This window comes from Staurois parvus, unplaced genomic scaffold (genome assembly GCF_062004578.1).
Source record: "Staurois parvus isolate SC_StPar_1 unplaced genomic scaffold, SC_StPar_1.0 ptg000498l, whole genome shotgun sequence".
Lineage (NCBI taxonomy): Eukaryota > Metazoa > Chordata > Amphibia > Anura > Ranidae > Staurois > Staurois parvus.
The window spans coordinates 6,312,411-6,333,049 of NW_028318294.1; the positions used below are offsets into that span (position 1 = coordinate 6,312,411).

At 43.2% G+C, this 20,639-nt stretch overlaps 1 protein-coding gene across 1 annotated transcript in view; it reads left to right on the forward strand.

The window, feature by feature from the left end:
* The first annotated feature begins 1,227 nt into the window (after positions 1–1,227).
* Positions 1,228–20,639, forward strand: part of ADAMTS18 (ADAM metallopeptidase with thrombospondin type 1 motif 18) — a 138,219-nt gene continuing 118,807 nt past the window's right edge. Inside the window, exons 1-2 of the mRNA XM_089689821.1 lie at positions 1,228–1,522; positions 1,607–1,688. Of these exons, the coding sequence (XP_089545947.1) occupies positions 1,349–1,522; positions 1,607–1,688 (256 nt within the window). The 5' untranslated portion in view covers positions 1,228–1,348. The remainder of the gene's footprint in view (positions 1,523–1,606; positions 1,689–20,639) is intronic.

The window sequence follows — 20,639 nt, forward strand, 5'->3', positions numbered from 1 at the left end:
CTCAGGTGTGATAGGGGTGCTCGGATGTGAAAGGGGGACTCAGATGTGAAGAGGGCTGTGATGTGAATGGGGGGCTCTGGTGTGAGAGGGGAACTCTGGTGTGAAGGGGGCTCTGATGTGATGGGGTGGCTTCTGATGTGAAAGGAGGACTCTGATACAAAATGGAGCATTGATGTGAAGAGGGCTCTGATAAGATGGGGGGCTTCTCATGTGATGGGGGGCATCTGATATGAAGAGGGGCTCTGATATGGTGGGGGATTTTTGATGTAAGAGGGTAACTCCGACGTGAAAGGGAGGCTCTGATGTGATGGGGGTTGGAGGAGAGGGGCTTCTGATGTGAAATGGTCACCCTGATGTAAAGCGGGCTCTGATATGATGGGGGGGGGGGCTTCTGATGTGAAAGGAGGACTCTGATACAAAATGCGGCTTTGATGTGTGGAAGGTTCTGATATGATGGGGGGCTTCTCATGTGATGGGGGGGGGGGGCATCTGATATGAAGAGGGGCTCTGATATGGTGGGGGATTGCTGATGTAAGAGAGTAACTCTGACATGAAAGGGAGGCTCTGATGTGATGGGGGGTGGAGGGAAGGGGCTTCTGATGTGAAATGGTCACCCTGATGTAAAGCGGGCTCTGATATGATGGGGTGGGGCTTCTGATGTGAAATGGGGATTCTGATGTGAAGACGGTCTCTGATACAATGGGAGTCTTCTGATATGAAGTAGAGACTATGATGTGAAAGGGGAAATTGTGATGTAATCAGGGGCTTCTGATGTCATTTCTTGGAGTGTGTTTTTCATTCATTTACATTTTATTCATTTTGTTCTTAAAACTGTTTTTGCGTCCCACAAATATTTATAAAACACACAATGTAGTCTTTGTACTGAAATGTTCGGAGACCCCTGCACTAATTTAACAAAAATGAAAAAAAGAAAAAAACCCTAAAAAAGAAAAAAAAGTGATTTCTTGTGTTACTGAAATGAAATTCTGTGTTTCCTTGTATGATACAAGATCGCTCCCATCAGTTGCTCTCCGGCGAGCTCCTTCCTGGCACAAATTAGTTTTGGTTCTCTAAACAACTTTTAAGATGTTGGAGATGAAAAGTTACCCGAGCAGCTGAACCCGGAGAGTAGAGAGTGATAGCAGGGGAGGCGTGCACATGGGAGGGGGCAGTCAGTGAAATCCAATGCTGTCTTTAATGTGCATTGTATTCTTGGAGAATGCTGCTGCATGTTGCTGGGATGATCAGTGTGAGCCCCCTACACTGAGTCCTCCTTCCACTACCTGCCAGCATCAGCCAGCACCGCAACCTTCCATCCACTGCATGCAGAGATGCCATCCGCCCCATCATGAAGAGGATACCCTGCCTATTGCTCTGCATGCCCCTTGGAGCGGGGTCAGGTTTGCATGCTTTGCAGAAGATGGATTACTTTGTCCTGATCATGTGGACCTTACCTGTCACTATACTCAAATGCACCTCTATGCCATTCCTGACAATCCTATGGATTGGAAGCTTAGATAAGGCAGGTCCTCTTTGCTAGTACAGGTCACCGCCAAGTTGTCCAACGTCGATCCGATCACTGACCTCATCTCTTCTTGTCTTTCAGACGCTACAACTCTACTGCCTATGCTGTGTGTCATTCGCAGCCACGTTAACTGGTGGCAGTGGGATGGGAGCATTCAATCAAGGTTGGTGCAATCAATTCTCATTCATTTGCTGTAGCCTAAACTTTGTCAGTATATGGAGTTTCTAGCTTATTCATCACACACGTTACAATCTGACTATATGATCTCTGTACGATCAACTTTAGATTTACCAAAACAATGTAATATAAGGATCTACCTACTGACTATGCGATTTCTGTACAATCAACGTTAGATCCACTAAAACAATGTAATATAAGGATCTACCTACTGACTATGCGATCTCTGTACAATCAATGTTAGATTTACCAAAACAATGTAATATAAGGATCTACCTACTGACTATGCGATTTCTGTACAATCAACGTTAGATCCACTAAAACAATGTAATATAAGGATCTACCTACTGACTATGAGATCTCTGTACGATCAACGTTAGCTCCACTAAAACAATGTAATATAAGGATCTACCTACTGACTATGAGATCTCTGTACAATCAACGTTAGATTTACCAAAACAATGTAATATAAGGATCTACCTACTGACTATGCGATCTCTGTACAATCAACGTTAGATCCACTAAAACAATGTAATATAAGGATCTACCTACTGACTATGAGATCTCTGTACGATCAACGTTAGCTCCACTAAAACAATGTAATATAAGGATCTACCTACTGACTATGAGATCTCTGTACGATCAACGTTAGATCCACTAAAACAATGTAATATAAGGATCTACCTACTGACTTTGCGATCTCTGTACGATAAACGTTAGATCCACTAAAACAATGTAATATAAGGATCTACCTACTGACTATGAGATCTCTGTACGATCAACGTTAGATCCACTAAAACAATGTAATATAAGGATCTACCTACTGACTTTGCGATCTCTGTACGATAAACGTTAGATCCACTAAAACAATGTAATAAAGGATCTACCTACTGACTATGAGATTTCTGTACGATCAATGTTAGATCCACTAAAACAATGTAATATAAGGATCTACCTACTGACTATGCGATCTCTGTACGATCAACGTTAGATCCACTAAAACAATGTAATATAAGGATCTACCTACTGACTATGAGATCTCTGTACGATCAACGTTAGATCCACTAAAACAATTTTATATAAGGATCTACCTACTGACTATGAGATCTCTGTACAATCAACTTTAGATTTACCAAAACAATGTAATATAAGGATCTACCTACTGACTATGCAATCTCTGTACAATCAATGTTAGATCCACTAAAACAATGTAATATAAGGATCTACCTAATCTATTGAATTGATCTTTATATACTTAGGCAGGCTCTTGTATTACATACTACTGGTAGATCTACAGTAAAGCTATAAATGGATCGAAATTCGTCCAGTTCAGCAGTGACCAGATGAATTTCAATCCATCTATAACCAGTCCCATTCAAGGGACATCGATCTAATGATTGACACCTCTTGAACAGGGCTGTGGGCCGGTTCACACAAAAATGCTGTGCAGGAAAGGCGCACTCCGTGCATGTTTTCCGCTGCCTTTGCGATCTGCATGTGGATGCCAACAAATTGTTAATGGCGCCTCAAACCCAGCATGTTTGCAGGCACTAAATTGCATGGTACCGCAGTACCATATGGCTTCCTGTGGTGCGTACCAAAAAAGTACTACTAGCACTACTTCATCTCTGTTCCATTGCATTTTGAAGCCCATTCAAATGAATAGGCTGCAAAATGGGATCACGCAGGGACATGCCAGAAACACACAAGCAAGGCTTTTCTTCAGCGGGAACGCAGTTCCGGTACCTCCAGCACTGAATATATGTAATGGCAAGGGGTGCTGGGGTGTGCTGCAGTGTTTATTGATGCTACTGGAGGATCTATTGTCCCTAGTGGGGATCTATTTTTGCAGGGGGGTCTATTGTTGCTGGTGAGGGATATGTTGTTACTGGGGGTGGATCTTATATTGCTAGGGGATCAATTGCTGCTGGGAGAGATCTATTGTTGAGGGAGGAGTCTGTTGCTGGCTGCAGTGTGATCTGTTGTTGCTGCTGTGGGTCTATTATTTCTGGGGGGGTATTTTGTTGTGGGTGGTCCATTGTTGCTGAAAGATCTATTGTTACTTGGGGGAGGATCTAGTGTTGCTGGCTGCAGGGGATTTATTTTATTGCTTTTTCTTGTTATCATTACAAATGCCATACAAACCACTTAACACAACAAAATTTACTTGGTTCTGTATTCTCTAAAGGGGGCGGTACTGGAAGGTGGGTAGGCGGTGGAACCAAGGAACGGTGCTCGGAGGTGTATAGGGGGTGGAACCAAGGAATGGTGCTTGGAGGTGGGTAGAGGGTGGAACCAAGGAACGGTGCTCGGAGGTGTATAGGGGGTGGAACCAAGGAACGGTGCTCGGAGGTGGGTAGGGGGTGGAACCAAGGAACGGTGCTCGAAGGTGGGTAGGGGGTGTAACCAAGGAACGGTGCTCGGAGGTGTATAGCGGGTGGAACCAAGGAATGGTGCTCGGAGGTGGGTAGAGGGTGGAACCAAGGAATGGTGCTCGGAGGTGGGTAGAGGGTGGAACCAAGGAATGGTGCTCGGAGGTGGGTAGAGGGTGGAACCAAGGAATGGTGCTCGGAGGTGGGTAGAGGGTGGAACCAAGGAATGGTGCTCGGAGGTGGGTAGGGGGTGGAACCAAGGAACGGTGCTCGGAGGTGCGTAGGGGGTGGAAAAAAGTGGTGACTCAGAAAGGGGGAGTTTCTGCACCTATTTCCTGTGAAAAAAAATCCCTGCACACAGGAATGTGCACTTTTGAATCCAGTGTGAACCAGCCCTGTTGGTAAATTTTTGTTTGATCAGTGTCTGCAGCCAATCAGCTGCAGTGCTGATAAGTGTATTCTGACAGCAAAGGAGTCCCTGCTGTCAGAATACAATAGCTCAGCCAAGCAGCATTCCTCCATCCACCTAGTTTGTGTGGATGCGGGAATCCCTTCGTTTAGTTAGATCAGCCTGCTTGTTCATCCAAAATAAAAAATAAAGATGCATGTATGGCCAGCTTAACAAAGATTGTACAATCAGATTGTAAAGTGTGGTGAGCCAAAGTCAGCTTATTCATCTTTTGCAACATATAGTAGTCCACAATAACCAATCAACTATCAGCTTCCCGTAGTCAGATAAGTTGTAAGCAGGGGCAGACTGACAACTCATGGGGCCCCCGGGCAATAGGGGATCATGGGGCCCCTGTGTCCTTGCCCAAACTCAAAAAAGCCTATGAAAAAGGTACCAGGGGCATCTCATGGGGCCCCCTACTGACCCCGGGCCCTCGGGCAGTGCCCGAGTTTCCAAATGGTCAGTCCGCCCCTGGTTATAAGATGATTTATAATTGGTTGCTGGTAATAACTGCACATTGCACATGGTTACTAATCTTTGCATAAGAATCATTTTTAGAGAAAAATGTGTTAAACGCCCGGACCAATTTACATTAATATGTTGTGGGAAGGCATGACTTAACTTGCATGTTTCCTCAAAAACCAGCAACATACATTGCATGCATTGTGGTGCTGTTCATTTTGAATAGCATCCCAATGCAGTAAGGCAACACACAAGCATTACAACGCATGGCAATGCACCATGGTTCGCTCCTGCAAAATTTTGCGATATGTCACAATTTTGGAACGATTGGTAATTCAGAAGCCCATTGAATTCAATGAACACGGCCGTATTGCAGCACACGTTAGCGTGTGACTTAACAAGTGTTGACGCATGTGCATTACGCACCGCACAAATGTAAGTGTACAGTGACAGCCAAAGCCTTGTAAATGCAGGTAACACAGAACAAGTTGGGTTCCTCTGTCATCTGTGCCTGGCAAGTTTTACTAAGTACAGAACAAATTCCCAAAGTTTTACTTTTAACCTTTTTTTTGGGTGCTTATGTATGAGAAAAAGCTAAATCCCCGTTCACTCGGGCGGTTCGATTTCAGATTAGAGGAACTTATTCACCGCAGCTAAATGCAGACAATGCATCCCTATGGCTCCATTCACCCACTGCGTTTAGCAACTTTTTCATAACATACGGTTTTATGCGTTTAGGAAAAATAAAGTTGACAGCGTCCAGAAGCGATGTACCGCAGCTATCTGTACATAAACGCAGTTAATCGCAGTACAAAGAAAAAATAAGTAAACAGTTGGTATAGAAAAGGCAAGAATTTACAACTGCAGCTAAACACAGCTGCATGTAAACGCACGTAATCGCAGATAAACGCAATGTACAAACACAAGTGATCTCTGTGCCAGGAGTGTTAGAATTTTAAAATAAAAAAAACCCCATGCATTTACAACCGCCCGTGTGAAAGAGGCGTAACAGAAGAATGTCTTGTCGCCTATAGCAATTTATGAGAATCACTTCTTCAAACCATAGACTGTTGGAATGGAAGCTGATTGGTTGGGCAACAAATATTGTTTTTTGAACACATTTCACACATAGGCCTCTTTATGTGTAGTGAATGTGCAAACTGACACTTGGGGGCTCTATGTATAAAATAGGCACACAGCCATCCACCCAGTGAATCTGTATTCGTTCTCTGTGAATTGGGCAAAAATAAATGTTCTTTAGGCTAGTTTCTCTTCTGAATGTTCTTTTATTATGTAGGTAAAATGCTACATAATGGCCACTAGATGGAGCTGAGAAGCATGTGAAATAAATCTGTCTAGAGATATTTATTTCACATGCTTCTCAGCTCCATCTAGTGGCCATTATGTAGCATAAACAAGAGATGCAATGTTACAATTGTAGAGAATACTAGAGGGAATAAGCAAATAGGTTTAATCAAACAGTGAACTTTTTTTTATGTCTCTTCCAACAGTGACCTCTGTCTAAGGATAGCAGCATTTTATTTAGCTCTTTGATTTACATTGGCTAAAATATTATCATAATTCAGTCATGTCATAGTCATACACCTGCCACAGCAGGAATTAAACCCCCTGTTGCTTTTGGTGGGAGCTACTGCCTGCCAGTTGCGAACCCATTAAAGTAAATGGGGCCACTCTACAAGTGCCCCACATCTGCATACTTCTGCGGGGTCCAATAAGTTAAAGTAGGTGGTGAGAAAGCGACATAACGCTGCCTGATATAACCCCTTGTTTGCTGTATTGCGCAAGGTTGCAGGGCACTTGCAGAGTGGCCTCATTCACTTGAATGGGCCATGCTTGGCAGCTGCTACACCCACCAACCATGACAGGGCCTGTAACTCCTATTGCGGCTGTGACATGTGTACACCCCTGGCCATAGCAGCTAAAGGGTGTACAGTTGGGATGGGGGTGGTAAAAACATGTCTAAACTGTGAGGTGATGTGCTTGGATTTACCTGTACTGCAGGTGTAGTGCAGTGCATCTGCAACTTTCCTAGGTTAGCTGCACTTTGGCATAGACTTCTACAGTATTATATGCTGCAGGTGTGGTGCACTTTCTGCATTCCCGAGTTTTGGTGCGATTTCAGAAAGTGCACCCAATCTGCAGAATATAATAGAAGTCTATGGCTAAGCACAGCAAACCTGAAGGAAAGTTGGAGGTACACTGCACTGCACCTGTGGTGTGGGTAGACCGCAGCACATCAATGTGAAAGCAGCCCTACACTATTATGCCCAGTGTATTGCTTCACAATTACCTGAAGATCTCTTCTTTCCTGCTGCTGGCACCTCTCTGGAGACTAATAGCCATGATAAAAGGTGGAGTGCAGTTGGTATCACTCTGCATGGGACAGGAGTCAGCATTACAGAGGAGGCATCGGCGTATGAGGCTCTTGCTCCCTACTACAGCTCCAACTTTACATGCAGCTCCAATGCATTGCACTCTGTTTCATGGTCTGGGATGGCGGATCAGCAAAACCAGGCCGCGATCTACCAGTCACCTGGCCGCAATCTGCTGGTTGGTGACCCTTGCTCTGTCTAGAAGGATTCTGACCATATTAGCGGGATCCACCCAGCTTATTGACAGCTCTGGCTCTCTGCGCTTGGCTGAGAGACGAAACCAGCAGCACCTGCCCGCTCTCTTGCCTGATGCTCCAGTGAGTGCTGGAGCGGCTTTGACAGTCCCCGCTCTCTGCTCAGAGTTGACCGAAAACTGAGTGATCAGTGGTCCTGTGATCACTCAGTTCTTGGTCTTAAAACCAGCGGGAAACAGCTGCAGCATGGAGGTATGCGTGTGTGTGCATGTGTGCGTGCGTGTGTGTTTTTTATAACCCGATACTCTTCCTTTGAATGTAGAGGTGGGCAGAATTTTATGCATGTCAGTTCCTCAATGGCATTGTAACTGTTCTCTTAGTGCAAGGAAAGTTAGATCTAGTGATTTCATTGGTTCTTATTTTGGACTAATATCCTGCTTTTGTACTAGACTAGAATTCTTTAATAAGAAAAGAACATTTAAATCTCCAGCCAGAAACTTTATTCTAGTTTTGGATAAAGTGAGGAGGGGTTAGAACCTCCACCAGGTTTATAATGTGGTTTGAGACACCATTGGAGAGACTTCTCTTCATTTCCCATTCTTGTGACAACATTGTCACCACCAATGAATTGAGAGGAAATCTCCAACAAGGACACTGTCAGCAAAATATATTTTAGTAGCATAGAGGAAGGCTAGAACCTCAATCTGCATATGATAATTTATTATTAATTACAGGAAAGTATATAGCACCAACAATTTACGCGGCACTTTATATATATTGTGCATTTACATCAGCCCTTGCCCTTGAGGAGCTTACAATTTAAGGGCCCTAATTAATTTATACATATGCATACTAGGGCCAATTTAGCCTGGAGCCAATTAACCTACCAGTATGTCTTTGAAGTGTGAAAGGAAACCAGAGAATCTGGAGGAAACCCACCCAAAAACTGTGAGAACAAGTAAACTCCATGCAGGTAGAGTTATGGTTGGGATTCAAATCATCATCCCTTGTGCGGCCAGGTAGAAGTGCTAAGCACTAAGCCACTGTGTACTTTCCTTTACTTCTTGTTAAAGCCCAAATCTAGGAACAATACACTTACCAGGGTTCAAACACTTACACATTTTGTTGCCTCAGAAGCAACCTCGTCCCACATCATACAAATGTTTTTCCACATTAGACCAATTTGCTTGTTCACATGCTGGGGAATGTAGAGCTTCCACTGTACTTCAGTTTTAGGCTCAGCAGGTCTCATAGACCCCAGCACTATGGTCATCCAGGCCATTCATAAAACATACTGCCTCAGGCTTCATTTTGTGAATGGCTAGGTGGATTTAGAGACATGAAGTAGCTCCCATAGACATTAGATAACAGAACTTGCCCAACTGCTATTGGTTTTGGCCATTGTGTGGTTCTCCTTCTATTCTTTATTGCCCTAAACAAGAATGATTAGACAGGAGTACTGGTGTTTAGTGGAACAAGTGCTCTAGGAGACAATTTGAGGTTTTCACACTATGTTGTGATGTTTTACCAATATCCAAAGCAGCTTTTAGCAAAATATTAGACTATAGACATTTTCAGCATTCAAAGTTGAAACAGCTTCCTTCAGGCAATCCCAGAGGTTTTCAGTTTGGTTGAGGTTTGGGCTTTACAGTCCTGATATAATTTTATGACGTGTTAATGTGGGTTGCGTTAAGGTAGCCCGTTCACTATGAATGGGCCACTAGTGCACCACAACAGATGGAAAGATGCACATAACTCTTTTTAGGAACACAGCGAACCACAGTGCGCATACCATTGTGGTGCCCTGCGTGTTACACTCTAAGGTACATTGTGTTGGGGTGCCTTTTACAATTAATGGCATCACAATACACCACATATAGATTATGGAAGGATCCTAAAGCCTAAATATGTTGTGAATGAGGTAAGGAATAGTTTGAGTACCTGCCGGGTTATTTTTTTTACTGTCTGTGTCCCATTGGGAAGATTCACCTCCACTTCCGGTACCACCAGACACAAATATAGGTTGAGTCTCTGCAACAAGCATAGAATGTTTTGCATTTTCTCAATGAATGCAAAGCATTCTCCATTTGGTTGAGGTGGAGAGTGTGACATCATCACCTTGCGTCTCCACCTCACCCAGTCAGAGAATGCATTCATTGAGAAAATCAAAAGCCATTTCTGAATGGCATCTGTGTCCAGCTGCCGACCTCATATGTTCACAATGCAGAAGGGCAGCCATCCAGCCTAGAACCCCAAAGTTAGTAGAGATCACTGGAGTAGTGGTGTTTACTTCAATGATTTCCAGCTTTTAGAGCACATGTATCAGACACATGGCCCTCAGGCAAACCTGGCCCACCCAGTTGGCCTTGAACCTTTCCTGCAGCTGCGGCACTCCCCATCTCCACTCCCACCTTCTCTCAGCAGTTAGCAGCAGAAAGGAGGACAGAACTCCTCTGCCAGATTCTACGTTTCTCCATGCAGCTGTGGAGACTTGTCTCTTGAGCCCCCCACATTCCCAGCTCAATAGTTGGCAGCAGAGAGGAGGACAGAACTCCTCCTACAGATCCTAAGCCTCTCAGTGCAGCTGCAGTACCCCCTCATCTTTGCCTCCCCTGGTCTCATTAGACTCTGGCAGCCCTCCTTTGGTCCTTTTCCAGACCCTGCATTTTGTTTCCCAGCTCTGCCCCTAGCATCTTCCTAGAAGCAGCATAAGGTAAGGGAGGTGAACTGTGATGTAAGGGAGGATAGGTGACTCTTGACTTCTGATAGTGTGTGTGTGTGGGGGGCTCTTGACACCTGATGTAAGGAGGATTGGGTGTTCTGGACTTCTAGTCTAACAGATACAACTGGCTCATTGAGAGCAACCATAGTGACCCGCAATGAAATTGAGTTTGACACCCCTGTAAGTATCCTACAGGTATGGTATATATACGTAGTTACATTGGTCCTACTTCGATCAATGTAAATATGTAAAAAAAATACCATACCTGTAATTCCTCTTTAATGCTGGCAAAATGCAAAGCTTGTATGGTCAGATTTATCAGCTTTCAAGTTTTTGTCATGATGAGTTTCCTTAAAACGTAAGTAATTAATCAATAAAAATTTAGCTTTAGGTGATTCCAACAGCTGGAGAGAACGCGTTACACCTTTAACCCTCTCCTGGCTTGCCTAGTCTTCCCTCCACTGTCAGGAATAATTTACTGTCAGGTTTAATGACTGGGCCTCACGGTGGGGCTGTAAAGGCCTGCTCTCCCTGTGAAATAATGAATTAATGACAGGTTTCCTGCATGCTATGCACAGCGCGCAGTGGTGTTGCTAAGGAATTCTCCTCTGCAGATGTTGTTTCCTGCAGAGCCGGTTTGGGAAGTACTGTTCTTCATTAATTCACCCGAGCCTTGATTTAGTGTGAAAAAATGATCACTAGACACATATCCATGTCCTAAGATGCTACATATCTAATGACCACATGTGCCTCCCAAGCTATGCGTACTGTCACATCTGCTGCTCATATTGCTCGCAGACGACTCGTCATAGAAGAAGCAGAAGGTCACAGTCGGGGAAGCTGAGCTTTCAGGCTTGTCCCTACATATCATCCAGTAGCATTTCATTGTGTTATTCCAAGCCCTCTGCAACCCCAAGAAGAGGCTGTTGCCAGACCATTCCTTGAAACCAAGCCCCTTCCCCAGGGGTGGACTGACAACTCATGGGACCCCTGGGCAAAAGGGGATCATGGGGCCCTGTGTCCTCGCCCACACTCAAACCACACCCAAAAAAGCCTATGAAAGGTACCAGGGGCATCTAATGGGGCCCCTTACTGACCGCGGGCCCTCGGGCAGTGCTCTAGTTTCAGAATGGTCCGTCTACCCCTGCCCTTCCCATAAGATTATACTGGCATTTCATGTATTTTAGGCACCTGTAAAATCTGCCCTTGTATAGCCATCTGAAAGCCAAGAGACTGCTGCTAGGCTCTGCCCTCTTGAATGTGATTTCAGCAGCTCCAGCAAAATCAGAGCTGTCATTTAAGTAACGTTTTAGCAGTCGTTCATAACCTTTTTACTCTAAAGGAACCTTTGAAATAATGTTCAGGTCTTGGGGAAACCTTGATAAAAACCAATTCATTGTTGGTCAGTGGAGAAAATGGTCCTTACATTGGTGGTTACTGGAAAGAATGCTCCCCCTTACGTCGGTGATAAGTCGGGAGAATGCTCCCTCTTACATTGGTGGTCATTGGGAAGAATGCTCCCTCTTATGTTGGTGGTCATTGGGAAGAGTGCTTCGTCTTACATCGGTGGTCAGTGGGAAGAATGCTCCCCTTTACGTTGGTGATCACTGGGAAGAATGCTCCCCCTTACATTGGTGGACACTGGGAAGAATGCTACCCGTTACATTGATGGTCAGTGGGAAGAATGCTCTTCCTTACATTGGTGATCATTGAAGAGAATTCTCCTCCTTACATTGATGGTCAGCGGGAAGAATGCTCCCCTTTACGTTGGTGATCACTGGGAAGAATGCTCCCCTTTATGCTGGTCAGGGGGATGAATGCTCTCCTTTACATTGGTGGACATTGGGAAGAATGCTTCCCCTTACACTGGCAATCAGTGGGAAGAATGCTCCGATTTAAATTGGTGATCAGTGGGAAGAATGCTTCCCCTTACATTGGTGATCAGTGGGAACAATGCCCCCCCTTACATTGGTGATCCATGGGAAGAATGCTTCCCCTTACATTGGTGATCAGTGGGAACAATACCCCCCCTTACATTGGTGGTCAGTGGAGAGAATTCTCCCCCTTACATTGGTGGTCAATGGAGAGAATTCTCCCCCTTACATTGGTGGTCAGTGGAGAGACTTCTCCCCCTTACATTGGTGGTTGCTGGGAAGAATGCTCCCCCTTACATTGGTGGTCAATGGAGAGAATTCTCCCCCTTACATTGGTGGTCAGTGGAGAGACTTCTCCCCCTTACATTGGTGGTTGCTGGGAAGAATGCTCCCCCTTACATTGGTGGTTGCTGGGAAGAATGCTCCCCCTTACATTGGTGGTCACTGGGAAGAATGATTCCCCTTAAAGTGGAGGTCAGAATGCCACCCTTACAGACATGCAATGCCAAATGGCGTCAGCCCTAGAACAATATGGGCATCTGAAGCAACCTCTTGAGGAACCCCAGGGTTCCAGAGAACCTTGGTTGGGAATGGCTGCTCTATAGTATTTCTCTTCACCTCCCCCCTCTTGACAGCTATATAAAAAGTTTTGTAAAGAGGTGAGGTGGGGGGGGGAGGAGCTAGACAAGCCCATTTACACTAATCAGATGAGGGTGCGTGCCCATTGTGTGCCAGCAGTAGGGGAGGGTGTTACAACACATGAGACTGTTTACATCTTTATTCTTTTCTTTTTTTAATTTTTTTAAAAAGTCAGAATGACATTCTTTCATTTGCTGCAGTGCGAAAACAGAGAATGACTTCATGTGAATTCACAATGTACTGCAACCTACCTGCAAAGGAAAGATAGTTTCCGCATGTGTCTAATCATGTACAGAAAAACGCCAGTCACTGTACATAGTGAATCTTATTTTACTGATGGGCTTACCAGCAGTAAATGCTTAACTACTTCTCTCCTCTGCTGCCCCATTCAACCAAACAAAGGAAGGTCTTTCAATGGGTCTGAAGAATGTCTGAAGTCCTACAGGAGAGCAAAATGATGAGACCACTTTCTCTGTTAGAGTATATAAATGCAGTGGTGTTTATCCCCTCCTTCAGCCCAGTTATTGACCAATAAAGAAGCATCAACACACTGATAAGTGATGAACTCTACTCACTCCGCTCTCACCTCCTATCAGCATGTTTCCTGTCAGTACACATAAGGAAAGTTTATAGGGCGCATTTGCTCCAGAAACCTTCATCTGAGACGGCAGCTGGTTTACTTCAAAACTGGACCATGCACTGGGCAGCACTTCTAAGAGTATGAAGCCAACTCTGTAGTGGGAAGGAAATGGAAGAAGAAGGCTCTTCTAAGTGCATTAAATCCAGTATCTTTAATAGAAACGATTAAAAGCACTTACTTAATGGGAAGGGTACAGGCTCATGATTACATCTTTGTAGCAGGGCTTCTGTCAGTATTAAACAACCAGTTGTGCTGGCCAGCAGCTGCAGGGGGAGCTGCTCTTCTGGGTCCGCTGGAACGCATGCTGTCCCCATGCAGCGCAAACCCAGAAGTGACACCAAAGTGGCCGGTGATGCATTTTGGAGCATGCGTGGGACACAGCCGGGTGGAAGATGGATTGAGGAAGGCTGGAGTGTGGAGCCTGGGAGGGGGCCCCAGGGAGGGAAGCCTTCCTACAGGCTGGTCGCTGGAAAAGAGGATCTTCACTGCCTCAATGTCTCCAGAGGAGGACAGCCTGTGTAGCAGGGACGAGCTAGCCTAGCATAAGGCCAGGCAGCCACCAACCCACCAAGCTAACAGGAGAGGACAGTGTGAGTAATCTTACACCCCCTGGGCCAGATAAGGGGAGAGGGCAATCAGGTGCAACACCCAACTAGCTTTTCAACTAGGACTGTTCTAAATTAACAGCTCTTGGTCCCCCTTGCCAAGGGATACTCTCAGGCAGCTGGGTGATGAGAAGGCATCATCTGGGGTCTGAGGAGGTACACCAAAGAGCCCTTGATGTTCATCAAGGAAAGACTGTTGCAATCTGTTGCTAAGGAGGTTATCTGCAGTTCTGCAGTTCCTTGGGCATCCGATATACCCCTAGACCCCCTGGAAATTATTAACCCCTTTAAAAAAAAATACAAAACCAAGCTCGAGGACTGACTCTGAAATACACGTTGCCTGGCCATGCAGAGCAAATTCAGCGGTCCTTACAAGAGTAGTGCCACATATATTATTTTTTACTTTTTATTATTTTATATAAATGTTTAATATTGTTTTATATAATTTTTGTATAGAGGAGAACTCCTGTCAGGGGGACACTGGGCAGTTGCCCCTTTTGCCACCTTATAAATCTGGCACTGCAGAAGGGGGGGGGGGTGGAGCATAGAAATGTCATCATTAGGTAGGCTGTACGGGCCCTGTGATTTCTGAACCTGATTTCCCTGTGGATCTGAACACATTTTTATGCCTGTACGTATGAGCCCTAAAATTTTATTTTTTATTAATATCTGGCTACAATTCAGCTTTAAGATGGTCTTGTTGGCTTTATGTTTTGGAATTTGAATATGCAAATGTATATTGTTGTGGGAAACTCTATGGATATATTTAAATTTTAGATCTTTATACAGACTGTTTCTTTTTTCCTACTATTTAGATGACCCTTGATATACTGGCTATGTGACATTTATGTGATTTTAGGAGAGGAGTGCTGCGCTGTCCGTGTGTCTATGTACCCCCCCAGTGTTGTAGACTATGCTCTCCTATCCAGGATTTAGGGAAACAGGGTGATGGGTTGAGGGTTTTTTTTCTTCTCTTCCCCACCCCTGGCCCTCTACGTCTCTGCGATATAACATAGCTAATGTATTATAATGTCAAATGTGTTTTGATATATTGTTATATATTTTTTCCTTTTTGTATTATAGATGTTATACTATGGTCCATATCCATGTAAAAACTAAGGGCACATGGATCCTGATGAAGCAATGTATTTATGTGAAACACATTGATCCACTAGGCTCTACATTTGTATCACTTTGATCACAATTTCTGGGATATTGATCACTTTTAACCATTTCATGTGTTTTATTGTATAACTAAAGCAGGAATGAATGGAGCCATAGGGATGCATTGTCTGCATTTAGCTGCGGTGAATAAGTTCCTCTAATCTGAAATCGAACCGCCCGAGTGAAAGGGGATTTAGCTTTTTCTCATACATAAGCACCCAAAAAAAAAGGTTAAACGTAAAACTTTGGGAATTTGTTCTGTACTTAGTAAAACTTGCCAGCCACAGATGACAGAGGAACCCAACATGTTCTGTGTTACTTGCATTTGCAAGGCTTTGGCTGTCACTGTACACTTACATTTGTGCGGTGCGTAATGCACATGCGTCAACACTTGTTAAGTCACACGCTAACGTGTGCTGCAATACGGCCGTGTTCATTGAATTTAATGGGCTTCTGAATTACCAATCGTTCCAAAATTGTGACATATCACAAAATTTTGCAGGAGCGAACCATGGTGCATTGCCATGCGTTGTAATGCTTGTGTGTTGCCTTACTGCACTGGGATGCTATTCAAAATGAACGGCACCGCAATGCATGCAATGTATGTTGCTGGTTTTTGAGGAAACGTGCATGTTAAGTCATGCCTTCCCACAACATATAAATGTAAATTGGTCCGGGCGTTTAACACATTTTTCTCTAAAAATTATTCTTATGCAAAGATTAGTAACCATGTGCAATGTGCAGTTATTACCAGCAACCAATTATAAATCATCTTATAACCAGGGGCGGACTGACCATTTGGAAACTCGGGTACTGCCCGAGGGCCCGGGGTCAGTAGGGGGCCCCATGAGATGCCCCTGGTACCTTTTTCATAGGCTTTTTTGAGTTTGGGCAAGGACACAGGGGCCCCATGATCCCCTATTGCCCGGGGGCCCCATGAGTTGTCAGTCTGTTATATTTGTTTTTATATTTGGTGTTAAGTGACAATTACTACATCCCCCTACTCCCAATCTCCTATGTTGAAGAATTGGAGTTCCCTTCTATATTTTGTCCATAATATACAATACGGTCAAATAATGTGACCTACTATATGCTGTATGGATCTGAACGCAGCATTTTTATGCCTGTATGCATGAGCCCTAAAATCATATTTTTTTTTTATTAATCTTTGACTGCAATTCAGCTTTAAGATGGAAAAATAGATATAGACACTTTTCTCTACAATATAAAAAAAAGTTATTTAAAAAGATTGTGTACCGTAACGTCTGTAACTTCTACATCAAAAAATATAGAGTGGATTTTGGATGTTGTGTTTGGTGGTTGACTGTTGCGGAAAAAAAAAATGCCGACTCAGCATTCTTTAACCTGTAAGAGCTTCCCAGGATTACTGTGTAACGGCCTAATATGTTTGATAGGCAGAGCATGAACAGAGCAGACCCTTTAAACTCGGCCTTAAATCATTTATTTGCTGACTCTTATTGTACTGACTGGATAATCAGCTGAACCCCTGGTGGTGACAAATGTTTGTCTGAAGGACTTTATTGTAATCACTCGCAGTTTAGTTTGACTAATCCTCTTTTTATACCAAAACATAATGACAGGATCCCTTCTTGACCTCTATTGTTTTGATTGAGTTGTCAGAAAGCAGGGTGTGCATTTAAAGAGACATTAACATAAAAAGCCCTTTTAATTGTTTAGATGGGAGTCAGAAAACTAATAATGGTTCCATACAGCTGCAGATATACAAGGCATTCCCTAAAGTACATTTTATGGCATTATACTCTAGAATCTTCTTTTTTTTTTTTTTTTGTATTAAAAGAGAATTTCAGCTATAGCATTGAAACAATATGAAGCAATCACTTTATAATGATTATGTTGCTAAGTACGCGGGACTGTAAGGAGATAAAAGACACATTAAACACAAAATCCTTATATTGTTGTCTGCTTCTTTGAAGTCATCAACCTCTGCCCTGCAGTGTGAAGAGTTTTGTCCAGTAGTACAAATTTATTGCTGGTGAGTGAGAGATAACAACATTGTGAATGAGGTCTTGTTCCTGATTAACACTACTACATTGAACTGCCCACCTGCCAAAGAACTGATGAAAATTTAGGGCAGGGAGTCATACTATGAAAACTTGAGCCCTGCAGGATTTGCTGCCTTTATCTTTTAATTAATAAGAGATTCAGAAAGGGATTAAATAAGTCTGTGATATCAGGCATATTATCCAGACCCCTAGTCTGGTTCACACTGTACTGGCTGCTTGCGGGTGCGAGAAACGCATCTGTTCCCGCAACCACCCACAGCCAAACCAAGCTGCTCTGATGAGACACGCAGGGCTGCCATCCATTCTGAATGGCAACCCCCCCCCCCTCCCCACCCATCTTGGCCCGCAGCGCGTTTGCAGGTGCGAGAACCGCAGGGAAATCGATTTCCCTGCGGCTGCGTTATTAAAAAGGTGCATGCATTCAAATTAATGGGCTGCCATGCCCGCGCAAACATGGCTGCACAGCGTGCACAAGTGTGAACCAGGGTGTAGGAATTAACATGGATCGAAAATCAGCTGGTTCAGGAGGGACCATCCGAATCCGAACCATGTATGGGCACCCTGGCTGTACAGGAGTCAATCTACTGATCAACTTCTGTGCAACCAGCCTGTTGGGTTTTTCCCAATTGATCAGTAAAGAAAAAAAGAAATGTTAATTATAGTGCCAGTACCCTATCTGATGATGTCCAATGCAGTGAAGTTTATGCAGCTGTGTAATAAGCCAGTGGAAAAATGATAAATGCTATGGGAATAAATGGAAATGGAAAGATAAATGCTATGGGAATAAAGGAAAAAAACAGCGCAAAAAACTCTCAAAAAAAAGAAGTTAATAAAATAATAAATAAAAATAAATAGATTATTAAACTATTTAAATAAAATAAAAATGAAAAATAATAAAACATTAAAAAACAAGTTTAAACTGATCAATTTAACTAGCTTTTTTATGCTTTATTATTTTTCCTTCAATAATATATATATATATATATATATATATATAAAACTGGCAATTGCGCGTTCATGCAATACTGTACCCAAATTAAATTTATATAATTTTATTTTACACAAATAGAGATTTCATTTGGTGATATTTTATCATGTCTAAATTTTTATTTTTTTTATATAAACAAAAAAAGACCAATGTTTTTGAAAAAACAATATTTTTCACTTTCTGCTAAAAAAAATTACATTTCTTCACAAATTCGGGCCAAAATTAATTCTGCTACATGTCCTTGGTAAAAAAAAATCCCAGTAAGTGTATATTAATTGGTTTGTGTGAATGGTACAGCATCTGCAAACTATGGCATATAGACACTATTTTTTATTTATTTATTTTTTATACTAGTAATGGCGGCGATCATTATTTATAGTGGGACTGTGATAGTGCGGAGGGCAATCTGACACTAACTGACACTAGATGGGAACTGACTTACTGACACTGACATCACCAATGGCACTTATACAGTAATCAGTGCTAATACTATATACTGTCACTGTACTAAAGACACTGGCTGGGAAGGGGTTAAAATCCAGGCGCAATCAAAGGGTTAACTGTGTGCCTAAAAAGGTGTAATGTGTGTAATATGTGCTGCTTTTTACACTACTTTTCAAAGTGTTTGTTTTTTTTCCCCTGCTCTCCATTCTTGGTAAACACAGCGCTCAGAACTGTCATACGCTTAGCTGATCAGCAGGTTCCATCCATAAATCAATAGCTGGGAGCTGCTGATTGGCTTGTTCTGTAGAGAATCACAGCACAGAAAGGGCAGCGGGCGCGCGCCCCCTACCCGTAAGTGCCGGATCACATACATGTACATGATTCAGCACAGTAAATCTGTGGTAGGTGGTCTGCAAACGGTTAAAAACTAACTTTGGCAGCTCAAGCAAACCACACATAGCGTGCTTACGCTCTTAAGAAAGGTGGCGTATGACTGCCTGTGTGTACGCACGCCTGACCTCAGAACGACATTGTGTCATGCATGTTAAAAATGTGTGCACTCTCCAGTGCCTTGAGGGAATCAATGCCAGGGGAACAAGAGCATGAATGGCCTATGGATAGTGTTCCGGAGATGCAGCCCTCCTCAGATGGGGAAATCAACAACTAAAAAAAGCATACAGGTGGTGCAAACACCAAGTGCATTATCCAAGGTTTATTTAAAAATATAAAAAAGGACAAAAAACATACAAACATAGCATGTATGTAAAGCCTGTAAGACCATAGATGGCCACACGAATGTCAGAGTGTCCAACAGATGGTGCGGTTGGCCTGCTGACGCGTTTCAGGGACAAATCCCTTTCCTCAGAGCTAACGAGGAAAGGGATTCGTCCCCAACATTCGTGTGGCCATCTCTATGGTCTTATAGGCTTTACATACATGCTATGTTTGTGTGTTTTTTGTCCTTTTTTATATTTTTAAATAATCTTGGATAATGCACTAGGTGTTTGTGCCACCTGTATGCTTTTTTTTTTAATTTTAAAAATGTGTAACTGTCATTGAGAATGTAAACCAGCGCTGTGTATGAGGGGCCCCCTGAAACTGAAGTGCTAGGTCCCCAAGGTTTATATCTGGCCCTGGGCCTAGGAGTTCAGTTAACCACATGCCGTCCAACAGCTGTATATAAATGGCCGGACGGTGGCAGTCAAGGGGCGGGTTGTCGTTCATAAACGGCGCCCGCCATTTTGGACTGTACGCGCTCCCTGGGAATGCGCTGCACAGCGATCCGGTGCCAGCTGTGTCCTCCGGACACAGTGGAACACCGATCGTTGTACGGGACCTCTGTACGAGGTCCCGATCATGTGATCACTGATTGGCCAATCAGTGATCACATGCAGAGTAGTAAGCAAGATGTCGCTTCTGACATCATTGCTTACTACGTGTGAAATCTGTGAATGATCACAGAGGTCACATGGTACAAGGCTATTCACAACAGCCTTGTACCACGTGACAAGCTGTGACCAATCACAGCTCACAGAGTATTTCTCAATGGCTGCAAGAATGCAGCCAGAGAGAAGGAGAAATTATTGCATTTACAGCCTTTATGGGTGTAAAAGCAATCAGTGTAAAAAAAAAATCTTCATCACCCCCCACAAGTAGTACAGTGTCACCATGGTGACACTGTACTGCTAGGGTGATAGTATGTAAAAAAAAACATAAATAATATAAAAAATAAAAATGTAAAAAAAAATGTTTAAATTATAATTTTTGGTTATAAACTAACTTGGGTTGTTTTTTTTTTTACTAAAAAGATAACTGAATAAATTTGGGGCAAGATTTATGATGAAATATTATTTATTTGCAAAATTTTATAAGAAAAACACTTTTTTTCAAAGTTTTTGGACTTTTTCATTTATATAGCAAAAAAAAAATAAAAATCCTAGTGGT